This window comes from Molothrus ater, chromosome 5 (genome assembly GCF_012460135.2).
Source record: "Molothrus ater isolate BHLD 08-10-18 breed brown headed cowbird chromosome 5, BPBGC_Mater_1.1, whole genome shotgun sequence".
Classification (NCBI taxonomy): domain Eukaryota; kingdom Metazoa; phylum Chordata; class Aves; order Passeriformes; family Icteridae; genus Molothrus; species Molothrus ater.
The window spans coordinates 29,538,543-29,551,619 of NC_050482.2; the positions used below are offsets into that span (position 1 = coordinate 29,538,543).

General features: G+C 41.7%; 1 protein-coding gene across 1 annotated transcript in view; it reads right to left on the reverse strand.

Moving 5' to 3' along the window:
- ADAMTS20 (ADAM metallopeptidase with thrombospondin type 1 motif 20) overlaps positions 1-5,380 on the reverse strand; it is an 85,551-nt gene extending 80,171 nt beyond the window's left edge. Inside the window, 2 exon segments of the mRNA XM_036401473.1 lie at positions 4,630-4,976; positions 5,290-5,380. Of these exon segments, the coding sequence (XP_036257366.1) occupies positions 4,630-4,976; positions 5,290-5,380 (438 nt within the window).
- Positions 5,381-13,077: the final 7,697 nt, after the last annotated feature.

Consider the following 13,077-nt stretch of genomic DNA (forward strand, 5'->3'; position numbering starts at 1 on the left):
AAGATTAAAAAAACTACAAAATCCAGTATGTGCCTTATGGATATTCATAACATTATAAATGTAACCCAAATACGAAAACTATCCTGCCTTCCAGATTTAGAAAGTATCTTTTTTGAAGTGACAGCTTAGAAGTTAAAGCATTAAATTACCTCAAGGTAAGCATATTTTCTAGTTACAAGTGTTAAAGTTTCTTGGAAAAAACAACTTCGTTTCACTCACTGAGGTTGTTAGTACTAAGGAGCACAAAACCAGGCAGCAAATATCTGGGGTTTGTCCCCTGCACTAGATCTGCACAAGAAACTGGATGCTGGCTATGCTAGCAGTAGCTTCTAGCAAGTTTTTGGGCTTTGGACTGTTGGACTTTTTAACCAATTAAAAATCACAGTTTTTTAAGACAAATTCCAAGACTGCTTACTTTTCCCTAAAAGGAGCCACTTTACCAATCCATAGCAGCAGACAGAGATGTTTTCAAAACCTCTGAGAAAGGTGATTCACTGACCTGGATTAATAAAAATTAAACACAACCTCCTGTACTGAGGATTGTGAAGACCCACACTTAGGTTCATACTCCTGCCCTTCTCCAGACTAAAGTAAGTCTGATGTGCAGTAAGGGAGCATTACCAAAGGGCTCCCTTGAGCTGCTGAGGAAGAAACTTGTCACACACCAAAGCTACATTAGAACAAAGTGGTCCTGCCTTCCTGGACTGCAGGCAAATCCACACAAGAACAGATTCATGTGTACTTTTCTACTCCTAACTACTGCCAGCCAGTGAGCATGTGAAATTGCTCTACACACGAGAGACCAGACACCCAAAAGAATGTAGTTTTTCCTTCTTTCTTACCTTTCCATCTCTCACAGTAGTCACATAAAACACCTTTGGCACTTAAGCATTCTTCTAGCTCACAAAAACTGATTTTAAAAAAAAACAAAACCAAAAAAGTTCCTTTCTTTAGATGGGTCCTGCTAGGAATTGAAGGCGCATTCTAGTTAAAATAAGGGAGTTATCATCATTTATAAGACACTTCATTCACTGGTATTAGCTTGTATTTGTCATTAAGCTCATAAGTCACATGTTCTCAAAAGTGAAATGATTTTTAACTATTTGGGGATTTACCTCTTTGATTTTGCTGTGTGCCTAACCTTTGAAAGGTATATTTAGTCTACATGCATCCAGGGACATCCTCAGCAGATCCCATTCCCTGTTTGTAGGAAGCTATAATTGACTAAGGCAATAAAAGCAAAACATATGGAACTTCAGAAAATAAAGTGAAATAAAGCATGAAATCTCAAAAATTACTCTAAAGATGCAAGAAATATACCTGTATGTGATCAGATGTTCAGCTAGGCACCCAGGCCATCACTCCAAATGACCTTCTGCCTTTGATGGATCCCAAAGTTCCCTAATTATACACTCCCTCCTTGCAATTACTACAGACTCCCTGACGACCTTCTAACCTCCCTGTGCCATTTGCACCCCTGAACCCAGGGCATGCTCTGAAATGTAACACAACAAAACTGCATACAGGGTGTCAGGAGCCATTAAGCAATGTTCCATGGGTACTCTGGGTTGTAGGTGCTCTTAGCAAATGCAGGAAAAGGCTTAACAGAGGGTGAAATGGCAAATCAGGGTGGAGGGGGACAACCACTCAACCTGAGAATGCAAAAAAAGGAAAGAAGGAACTTGAGGAGAAATGAAGCTGTGAATGAACGCAGTCAGACCTTGGGGATAGATGCCTACAGGATAAAGCGAACACAAGTTTCTTGTCTCACTTCACATGACTCAGGCACATATCCTGAGCAATTTTTAAAATTCCATTGTTACACTTCCTGTACCTTTATAACTAAGTACAAGTCATTTTCTCCTCCCTAGCTTTTCCAGCATTGGTCAAATATAAGCAGTTCTCTTTTACATGCAAAGCTGGAAGATAGTTTAAAGCAGTATCATAACTTCCATATACTAAGCTCAAGTTCAGTGATCCTACAAAGAGAAAGGACTTCACCTAAAATAAATATAATGCAAGGCTACTGAGTCACTAGCCTGGTTTCTACCCTCTTGCTCCCAATAAATAGTATCTTACCTCAGCAGCAGTCAGACTATAAATGTTTGGATGCACTCATGAAGTATGGCACTGCTCATTAAAAGAGCAATAACTGACTAATGTATTTTTCAGGTATACATTTGTTAAATGCACAAACCCATGAAATTTTAAAAGCTTTGAGGATAAAACATCTTTTTACTAGTTTTTGAGGGTAGTCCCATCTAGGAATAGGGAATGCATTCAGGGAGGACAAGATCTCACAGGATAATTCCACCTGGTCTGTAGTTCCCTCTTTTCACATTCATTCTTCTCTAAACTCCAAAAAAGTTTTCTCCTTTGGCAGTTGCACAAGGCAGAAAACATTTGCTTTGAATCCATGAGGATGAGGAAAAACATTAGCTTGAAGTTTCTGAGTCAGGTTGGAGGACACTCTGTGCAGTTACAGGCAACCACCAGCTGGCTGCGACCACCACACAATCCCTCCCTGGAAAACTATAGGCATAACCCACAGAAGTGCAACAGCATCCATGGAGGCTCTGCTTCCTCTTCTGAAAACCTCCACCACTGAGAGGAAAGCAGACACAAGCCTGGCTATGCTACATACCTTCCAAGGTTGCATCTGCCTGGGCAGAAAGTGAAATGAGAGGTGAAAGTCCTGAGAGCAGCGAGACAGAGAGGTCTTTGCTGGTGGCTCAAACCAGGCACTCTGTGAGCCAGGCAATGACTGAGGACATGAAGTACAGCTGGAAACTGCAGTGACAAGTTCACAAGGCTTATCTAGGAGAGACAAAGGTCTAATTTAAAGGCACTCAGGGATTTCTGACCATACACATACATGATGATACTGTAATGTATCAGTAAGGAGGAGAGGAAAGAGAAATAAGAAGTGAGACATTCAGCTTGTTGCAGGCAAGAAGATGATCCTGTAATGAAGAAATTGAGAACTGACAAATAAGGTATTTGAGACACCTTTTAGCAGCAGTAAGTACAGGTTTTGATGAAAAGTTATTTTTAATGTACGTGGTTCCTTTAAGTAATGCAAAGCAACAGTTTACAGGAATAGAATTCAAACAGGCAACAAAGATTGTTGAAAGTAGAAATTCTTAGAACTTGTTGTATTTTTCTGTATAAAGTATGCTACCATTCTCAATGACATGACATTTGAGCATCTATTAAGACATGAAACATGAAAGAAATAAACCAAAACCAACCATACTTGTGATACCTCATCTTTCCCTCTCTTAGTAAACATACTACTCCCTCTCTTAGTAAACATATTAAGATATTTTGTATAGTTTTGAATTGGGTTTTGGACAACATAGTCAAGAACCGAGGACAGTTATTTGTAAAGCAAGATATATAGATAAAACTTAGGATGAATACAGAATTACTGTTTTCAAATGCTTGTTTCTACACTAATTTCCAAGGACTATCCAAAGTCCACACACCTCAACCCAAAGACAAGATGGTACACATGCAAATTTCCAAGAAGCACAAGAAAGAGGTGTTTCTTTCAAATATCAGTTATTTCTGGTTCTCTCTTCTATCCTGTGTATCACCCTCTATTAATACACACCACACATTCCTCAATACATCCAACCAATTGCATTCTGTTTTGTGTAGGCTACTAGAAAGAGCCTAGTATATGAAGTTGAATTTTCTTGAGGTCCCAAAAATAAGTCATGCACCTTTAGTTTCCTGAGTGACCACAAAAAAAAAAAAATGGAACACCAACTTCAATTCACAGTAATATTTACAATGCTGTATTTCTACATTGTTCCTGTCAAACAACTTGTCCTTGGCATTTCAATAAGTAGTGATTTGATAAAGCACAGGGTACCAGTCTTCATGTTTCTAGGTGCAAAACTATAAAATTTAGCAACGCAGTACAACTGTTTTCAAAGACAGTTGTGTGATACTATTTCTCCCTTTCACTTTGGAAGACACAATAAATGCTATCAAGGGATAAGTACAGAATGTATATCATTGCAGTCTTGATTTGTCTACTCAATACAATTCTTAAGAATGGTTTCACAGACACACTTTCACTGAAGTTAGGAAATTTCCTATTCCCTTTTAGCAGAAATGTGTTTAGAGAGCACTGCTGCACGCTTATTAGGATACAACATACCTTTACAGCATTGTTGAAATCTGAGGAAGAAACCGATCAACACCAGCACTTCTCTCACCATCTCAACTACCATTACTCCTCACCCACAACCACAATATCTGTGTTAAGCTACAAACACATAACTGATGCAACTGACAGCATCATTTTATCGAGACAATAGCTTACTGTGTTTCTAAGGCATGCTTTTTCCCTCCATTATAATGCTCTTGGTGTCAGGAGTTACATCAACCAACTACATTACTGGCCAGCAAGAGATCCTTTGAAAGCGGCATTTGTATATCCCACCAGAGAAGTATCATCATGACTGCACACTGCTGATGCCAAGACATTTCATGACCAACTACTTGGAATGATGCCCAAGAATTTCCAGCTTAGCTCTCCAGCAAAGGCATCCCACTACATTTCTTCCAGGGAGGAGAATATGAATGGAGACAGGAAGCAGTGACCAACATGCTTACCAAACCACCACAGATGCTGAAGACAGCCATGTGCGTTTCCTGGGCATTGACATGCCCGCGGTAGAAACAGTGGCGCAAATCAGGGGACGGCTGCTTCTGCGGGGCCCCGACGTGCACCACCGTGTACTGAGCAGCAAGGAAGCCTGCATCAGCACTCAGGTTCAGCTGGAAGACCTGCCCGTATGCTCTGAGCTGGTAATGTGTTCGAAAAGCAGCGGGCTCCAGCGGTGCCTCCAAGCTCCTTTTCCTCCTTCTGAAGTGATGCGTGTGCGGGAAAACTTCTCCAAACTCATTCACTCGGACAGGTGTGATGATTTCATAAGAGGAGAGCTGCTTCACCAAGGTCTCTGTAACACAAGGCAAGAGGCTCAGCCTGACGCCGCAGCACAGCAGCAACGCCCCGCCGGCATCCGCACGGCCTGCTGGCACGGCACTCGTGGCGCCAGCCCGGGGTCCGGTGACAGCCGGGGGCGGGGGGCTGCCGCCGGTACGCCCGGTGAGACCCGCGGCCGCCCGGCCCCGCCACTCGCCGCCGCCGGGAGCCAGCGCTGTCTCCTCCCGCCCGCCCGCCGGGGAGCGGCGGCTGCCCCGGAGGGCACGGCTCCCGCCGCAGGGCCAGGACCCCCGGGCCGGTCGCCGCCTTTGCTGCCGCTCGCTTACCTTGCCCGGGGTGGAAGCGGACTCCCCACGACGCGGTGACGAGCAGGGAGAGGGGGCACAGCAGAGCCGCCAGCCGCCTCGCCCCCCGCATGGCTCGCTCCGCGGCGGCCGTGCCCGCAGCGCCCCCGGGCCGCCGCCTCCTCAGCGCCCGCCGGCCGCCCGGGCCGGCTCCGCTCCGCGCCGCTCCTCCATGCGCCCCGCGCCCCTCCTCGCGTCCCGCCGCCTCCGCGGCCCCGCACACGCTCGCGGGAGGCCGCCCCGCGCCCGCGCTCCTTCTCCTCCCGCCCCTCGCCTCCGCTCCCCCAGCTCGCTCTCCGCCGCCGGGGTGGGCGAGGGCGGCCCTTCCCTTCCCTTCCCGTCCCTGCCTCCGCCTCCCGTGCCGCTGCCCCCGCGGCCGGCGGGGCGGCGCGGAGATGCCCGCTACTCTCAGGCGGGGCCATCCCGCACCTCAGGCAGACGCGGGCCCGGCCCGCCCCCGGGACACGGGCCGCCCAGGGGCGGAGGGCAGCTCCCCTCCGCGGCCTGGGCAGGGGCGGCCCCGGGGTCTCGGCCCCGTCCCGCCGCCTCCCGCCCCGGCTGCAGGCGGCGTTACCGCACGCGAGAGGTGTCGCTCCAGTCAAAATACGGGATTGTGAGGAGCCTGGCAACGCCGCATTCCCACCGGGAACGGCAGAGGCCGTGCCGTGAGATCCAGCGGTGTGTGTCCCACAGATTGAGTATCAACCGCAGCCCCCGCCGATCACCTGCCCCTGCGCTCAGCTCTGGGGGAAGCCGCTTCCCCAGGCTGCCTCGAAGGAAGGGGATGTCCAAGGCAGAGACTGACACCACGGTGTCGACGGACAGGAATTGTTCTGGCTCCGCGTCCCCTGCTTCGGTTGTTCTGTCTGGGTGAAGTCTTCATAAAGCTGCTTGTCCTAGCATTCAGGGAGCCCAGCATCCCTCACATGGAGTGTGTAGATTATCTGTTTTACCTGAATATTTTTTTCCTGAAATTAGGGAATGGGCCAATCAGGCCTTGAGTGAAGCTGTATAGTACGGAAACAGCCTTCACTGCTAGAATAAAATCATATATCCCTTGTCAAGAGTCTAGGATTGTAGAAGGAGTACCTGGATTGTTCCAATGTATCTTCGCATCCAGAATCATCTTGAGAATATTGAGTCTTGTTGTGAGTACCATATTTCTTCTTGAATACTCAGAAGATGGAAGCTCTCAGATGGATATTAAACTGTTTTCTCTATGTGGGGTCACCGATAAGCACAGTTACATGAAAGGAAAAAAAAATTGAAATCTGAAGAGTTCTGCAAAGTGAAAGCAAACAAAAAGCTTCTGTCTCCAAATACCATGATATCAAAGAAATCCAACAAGAAGCAAGAATTGCAAAGTATTTCTTTTAAACTGCATACACCAGAGAAGACTGATCATGATAGGTAAACAGAACTCCTGCTCTGAGAGCTGGGTATGAGAAAGGAGGTGGGATGAGAGAGGTCCATTCTGTCCACCATGGAAGCATGAAGATACAGGATTCATTTCAGTACCCCAAGATGTCCTGTTGCAGAGCACACATGGGCAAAGTAGAGTAGAACAAAAGTAGAGCAAGTTAAGGATGAGTGCTTTGATTTTATTGGCATAAAATGTACACACAATAGTAAGACATTAAATTGAGAGGAGCAATTGTTGTACACGCCTCTGATTTCTTCAGCAAATTAGAATTTTCTCATTTCATGGATCTTACTCATTGAAGCAGTTATCAGAGTGCTTCTCCTTCCTAGTCAACTTAAATGGTTTTCAGTGATGAAGCAAATAGGCAATACTTCATTAAATGGAAGCAAATACCTACTGATTCAGATGTGACGTTTCACTTGTTCATGATTTTCAAAATTATTTTTTGTAAAAATAAACAGAAGCACTAAGCACCAGGAAAATCAACAGTTCAGTGATCCCAATTAAAGCACAAAGCTTTGTTGTAGACCACCTCAAAGCAAATATAAGATGACTCAATTTTTTTAACAATGTATATATTTTTAGTGTTTTAGGAAAGACATTTGCTTCAAATGCAGATATTTTAAAAACAATAAAATTACTTCTCCTAAATCTCCTAAATTTGTTGTGTTTAAATTTCCCTGTATTCTATGTGAGAATGGAACCCCAGCTCTTCTATGGTATACAGTGAAGGTCTATCTCTCTCTGAGATTGATTGTTTAGAACAATTTAAAATTGACAACCTTCGTTTAGATGGACAGATGTTCCAGTAGCTCCTCTCAGTGCCATGGACAAAACTCAGTGGCAGCTAAGGCACTTTATTTTTCCAAATTTTCAACTGAAACAAAAAGTAAATTTCCGAACATGAATCCAGCGATTCAGGCAATGTGAGGCCTCACTTGAACACTTTTTTATACTTAGCAGCCATTATTCCTTCAAAAACTACTGAAGCCCTACAGGTATCAGGCACAAGTCTGATTTTCAAATGCAAGATGGGTTAGCTGTGTGAGAGCAAAGGACAATAGGGCAGGGGATTAAGGCAGTTCTAGCAGTTCATGTTACCTGAATGGCTTTGGGCAATAAGCTGCAGTCATTCATTTGACCTCCACTCATACGGCATCACTTTGAATCTTGTGAGGAGCAAATATAACCCTGTACATCAAAGCAAGAGCTACGTTTATGTTACAAAGAAATACAAGTACATCAGAAAATTCAGAAATCATGGAAATAATATGTTTGCTACAACTGTTAGAGGTAGAAGGGTAGAGACACTCATAAGGATGAAATGAAGAGGAAGAATTATGGAAGTTATTCAAAGAAGCAGGACTGCAAAAAATGAAATATTAAAACTAAATTAAAAAAAAAAAGGGGTAAGTACAGAAACAAGGACACAGAGAGGTTGTGCGGTCTCCATCCTCCTATATACTCAAAATTCATCTGGTCAGGAAGCCCTGAGCAACCTGAATTAACTTTTAAATTAGTCCTATTTTGAGCAGGAGGCCTAGGTGACCTCCAGAGTCTCTTTCCAGCCCAGGTTATTCTATGATTCTGTGAAACAAAAATTTAAAAAAAGGTTCTTGGAGAAAGCTGAAAATACTCAAGTAGAGAGGAAAAAGGAAAGGAAAATAGCTATTAAAAGAACAGAGATGTAGGGGAAAAATCAGGTGAAAATAGTCTTCAGCTACAAGGAAACAGAAGAAGAAAGGAGACACAACTGAGAATATCTAGTAAGATTTTTTCAAGGCTAGAAGTTATATACTGACAAAGCTCCAGCTAAGGCAGTAGAACTATGCTTGTTTGCATCTGCAAATGCAGTCCTCAGAGATGTAATGTATTCTGACTTCATTAAATCTGAATTGACATTAAAGCTTGCTATTGAATAGTTGTCTTTAAAATGCCTCCTACGTTATTGAAATAAATCCATCTATTTACAATATTTATTCTTTTCACTTTTCTCTTTCAGTTGATATGTTTGAAGTATGTTGCACCAGTTACTTTGCAAGTCAATGAAACAGAAGGATAGTCTGTGCTTGCTGAAATAACTTGTCCTCCCTGGGGTTTCTCTAGGATTTCACGGACAAAATGAATTGCAATTAGGTCATGATTGTTCAAATATTTGTATTGTGCATTTGAAATTCTGCAGTAGATTAGGCTTACCAGATAAAACAGTAGGATTTGTAAAAATGCATCCTGAAAAAAATAATACATTTCCTCCTTAGAACCACAGATTAGCTATTAAATCCTTTCACCTGTTTTTGGCTCAATTTTTTTATTTAAGTGGTCTTTTATAAGTGGTTTTGGCTGAAAATCACAAAGTGGAAAATAGAGTTATAAACGTCAGTCACTCAGAAAAGGCAAAGACAACATTCCACAAGTAAGTGGAATTGTTAAAAAAATAAGATGAACAAATTTTATTTTAAAAAGGAGACTTTATGAATAATACATTTTACTTCTTTATTAATATATCTTGGCATTTTTCTGTTTTGTGGAATACAATTTAAATCAGACTTTCAGGCTCTCATTTACTTTTCTTGACAGGACACTAAGCACATTGCACAAATCTTCTCAGATCGCAGTCACTTCTCTTATTCATCCACTTATCTCACACTTACCCTGAGATATTAATACTATATATATATATATATATATATATAGTATATATGTATATATATATATATATATATATATATATATATATATATATATATATATATACACCCCCCATGGAGCCACCTGACTACCTGACTTCTAGCACAGGGCCAAGAGTGGCCCAAGTCCCTTGGTCCCAAGGCTGCTGTTGTCAGGAGCAGGCTGGCCTTGTCCAGACGCTGAGCCTTGCAGTGAGCCTGGCTTGCTGCCTGTCCCATGGCCCTTCCCATCTGTGCCCCACCATGCCTCCTCCACAATTCCATCTGTAGAGAACCACGGGATCTGGGCGTGGTGGAGGGAGCTGTCTGCCTGGGTCAGTCAGTATTCTCTGTGTGTTGGCAGCTGGGCTGTGCCTGCATGACTGGACATGTGATTTTGATACATACTGCTGGAGAAAAAAATGTTATTTTTTTTCTCCACAGTATGTATACATTTCTGCTACTACCTGCATTCACATTATAGTAGTTTTTCAACAGCAGTGACTTACTATAAGGTTAATGTCCTTAAATTTACTTTTTCCTTAATCAAAAGTGACAGAAATTTCATAACTTTTATATTATTTAATGTGAAGTTGTCAAGTTTTATCCTGTGAAATATAGGTTTACATAGAGAGTGAAAAATACTCAATACCATACCATGTAATTTAAACTTGTCTCACTTAGTTTTATTGAGATCCTGAATAATTTTTATATTAATCATTTTGTAGCATTGTCTATTAAATATTAACTTACTGGTAAAAAGTATTATTCACAAAGAGATATATACTAGGTAGGCATAACAACTAATTTTAGAAGCTTATAATTGATTAATATTATTTCTTTGTGTTAGCAAGTGAAGACAAGCACTTTGATATCATCAGAAATTCCCCAAGAGGGAAAGCCAAGAGGCATATGCCAGCTACAGAGTATTGCACCCAGCACTGTGCAAGCAAGTACCAAGGATGTACTGGGGCTCAGGGATCCAGGACAGAAGCAGACTGATTTGTGCCTTCTGCTAACCCTGGGTCAGGAATCCTGCTCCAAGCTTCACCCTATCTTTGTGCTCCATCAATACAGAGCACCTGCTGTACTGGGTGTGAGAATTTCAAGGAGTGGCAAATGTAGGTCACCACAAACTCCTAGAGAAGCATGCACAAGAAAAAACAAAAACCTCTAACCTGACATGTACAAGTGATTCCATACAAGTAATTCAGAAAAATAAGAATTACTGTAGTGTGAAGGCAAAGGCATGTGCGCTTACTGCCAAAAATATGCTTTTTTTTTTTGTTTTTTTTAAAGTCACAAGCACACTGCAGCTGTTACTCTGGCTGGAGTGGCTGGAGTGAAAGTAAAGAGACACAGGGTCCAATTCATCTCTCATATCAACGCTGTTAGTTATGCCAAGGATAGTTTGGCTCACATAGCACTCTCCTAGCTACCAGCCTTTTTCAGAGTCCCAATCTGGACTCTGGTTAGTACCTAAAATGAGTCTACAAGAGAACATAAATTTAACATTCCAAGACACTAACAGCAGTCATAATGTTGGGCATCACATTTTTAATAGCAAGTGAAATGATTCCTTATTGTGCTAACCCAAACCTGTGTTTGTCCAGTGGTACACCAGAAATGCTGGTGGTGCCAGTCAGAAATGCTGGCTTTAGCTGGAACTAGACTTCTCAAAACCAGAGATTTGCATTAAAATATATGTCCATGTGGTGAACTGCACTAAGACCAGGAAGATCCAGAGGCATCTGAACTCCAAACACTCTGCTAGGTGTGGTTCTATAGCATGATGGAAAGGATTACTTAGAGCACAACATAAGACTTCCTCATATCCCAGTGCTGTGTTTCAAAAGGAGATGTGAGCTTGTTTTGCATTAATTTCACTGTTCTGACATTATAGTCATATGACACAAATGTGGGAACATCACAAATTCATGGATCATTGCAGTATCTTACTGGACCAAATATTGTTATTCATTGTTAGAACACTATTCTTGTGTTAGAACTCGTAACTCTGACTATGAAATTGCTGAAGAAAAAAGGAGAGGAAAATCATGCATAGTGCTAACAGGCTTTCCTGGAGAGAGTATATGCTTCGTGTCTTGCAAGAGACTTCTAGGAAAAGAGTAGTCAGCTCTCTGCCAGCTGATGGTCACTGCATTAGCATACCAGAAACTACCATCTTCATTATGGGTTTTTCTCAAATATGGGATATTTTTTCCTTCCTTTAGACACTATTTTTCCCAGCTGGGAGACTCACAAGAAAAATACCAAACTGGTCATCAAGACATTGGATGGATAAGGGCTTCCATGGCAAAGCAATACAAAGCTGTGTGTAAAGAGCTACATTGTGTTTCCATCTTTAGTAATTCAGAAATACTATCTCCTGATAGGCAACTTGAAAATGCTGACATTGCAGAAATTTGCACCATTTCTTTTGTGTAGATAGGGCATCACTACCCTATTGTTAATTGAAATTGTCATTCTGAAAAATAAATACAAATTCAGAAGATTATGTCATCTGACTTTAGTTTTAGGTTTACAAAAACCAAAATAAGGAGAGTTGTTTTATCCCATCCAGCAGTTACAGAGTTCATTCAGGAGAAAATCTATGTTTAATTCTGTTTCTTCCAAAGGAAATTTGATCTTGTGTTTCCATTAACTGTTTAATAGAGTAAACTGGGCATGCTTGTTGCTAATTTTCTTGATGATGTTCCTCATACACTAAAAACTCAACATTTCACTATCAGAAAATCTGTATAACAGATATATGGTGTGTAGCAATTAGATTTGATTTCTGTTGCATGGTTTCATATCTCATTAAGACAATGAAAGAAATGAATGCAAGGATCCCACATTATTCTTCTTGAGGTCTCTAAGTCAGAGTTATTGGGCAAAACTTCTTTTTCATGAGCTTGAAAGAAATGGCATCAAGCTGAAAGCTTTTCCAATTCTTTTTTATTCTCCAGTCAAACATTTTGAGGACAAAAACTTTATATTTAGTTTGAACAAAGGAACCAAAATAAAAAATTGGTTCAGTTACTGGGAAAAAGGAAGTAATAACTTTATATAGTGTCAAGCAGGACCTAAAATGTATGTTATGAATACTTACTGTTCTGAACAGATTTGAAGTTCATACTGCTGAGTGGACAAGTCACCAAGTAATTTAGAAGTTGTGGGAATTTAGTATAGCAGTACAAGGATACTTTCCTTAGTGCTTTAAAAACTGATTTAATACATTTGCAGTGCTTTCCTGAGATGCCACTGTTTCCCTTTATGTAAGACCCATACAGTGACTTCCAGCCAGTGAGAGGTACAAAACAGAGGTATTTGTCTAAAACCAGTATTGAAAGAGAATGTGTGTTTTCTGTAACCTAGGACACAAAGTTTAATGTTACCAGCAAAATTCAAATAACCATTATTAACAACTCTAAGACTTTCCTGCCAAGCAAAGGGTGTTGTGTTGCAGACTCTGTTTGCTGAACACTGAAGCAAAATCATGTGGTCATTTGATTTCAGACCCTGGAGAATCACGAGATGGACAATATTAAAATAACAGTAATTTAAACAAAAATACTTTGAATTTGAGGCAACAAGACAGTTTCATTCCCTCTTTTTTCTTCCCGAGACTAATTCCCTCTTCTTTTAAGCATTTTCATTTCTAAAACCAGAGAAGTA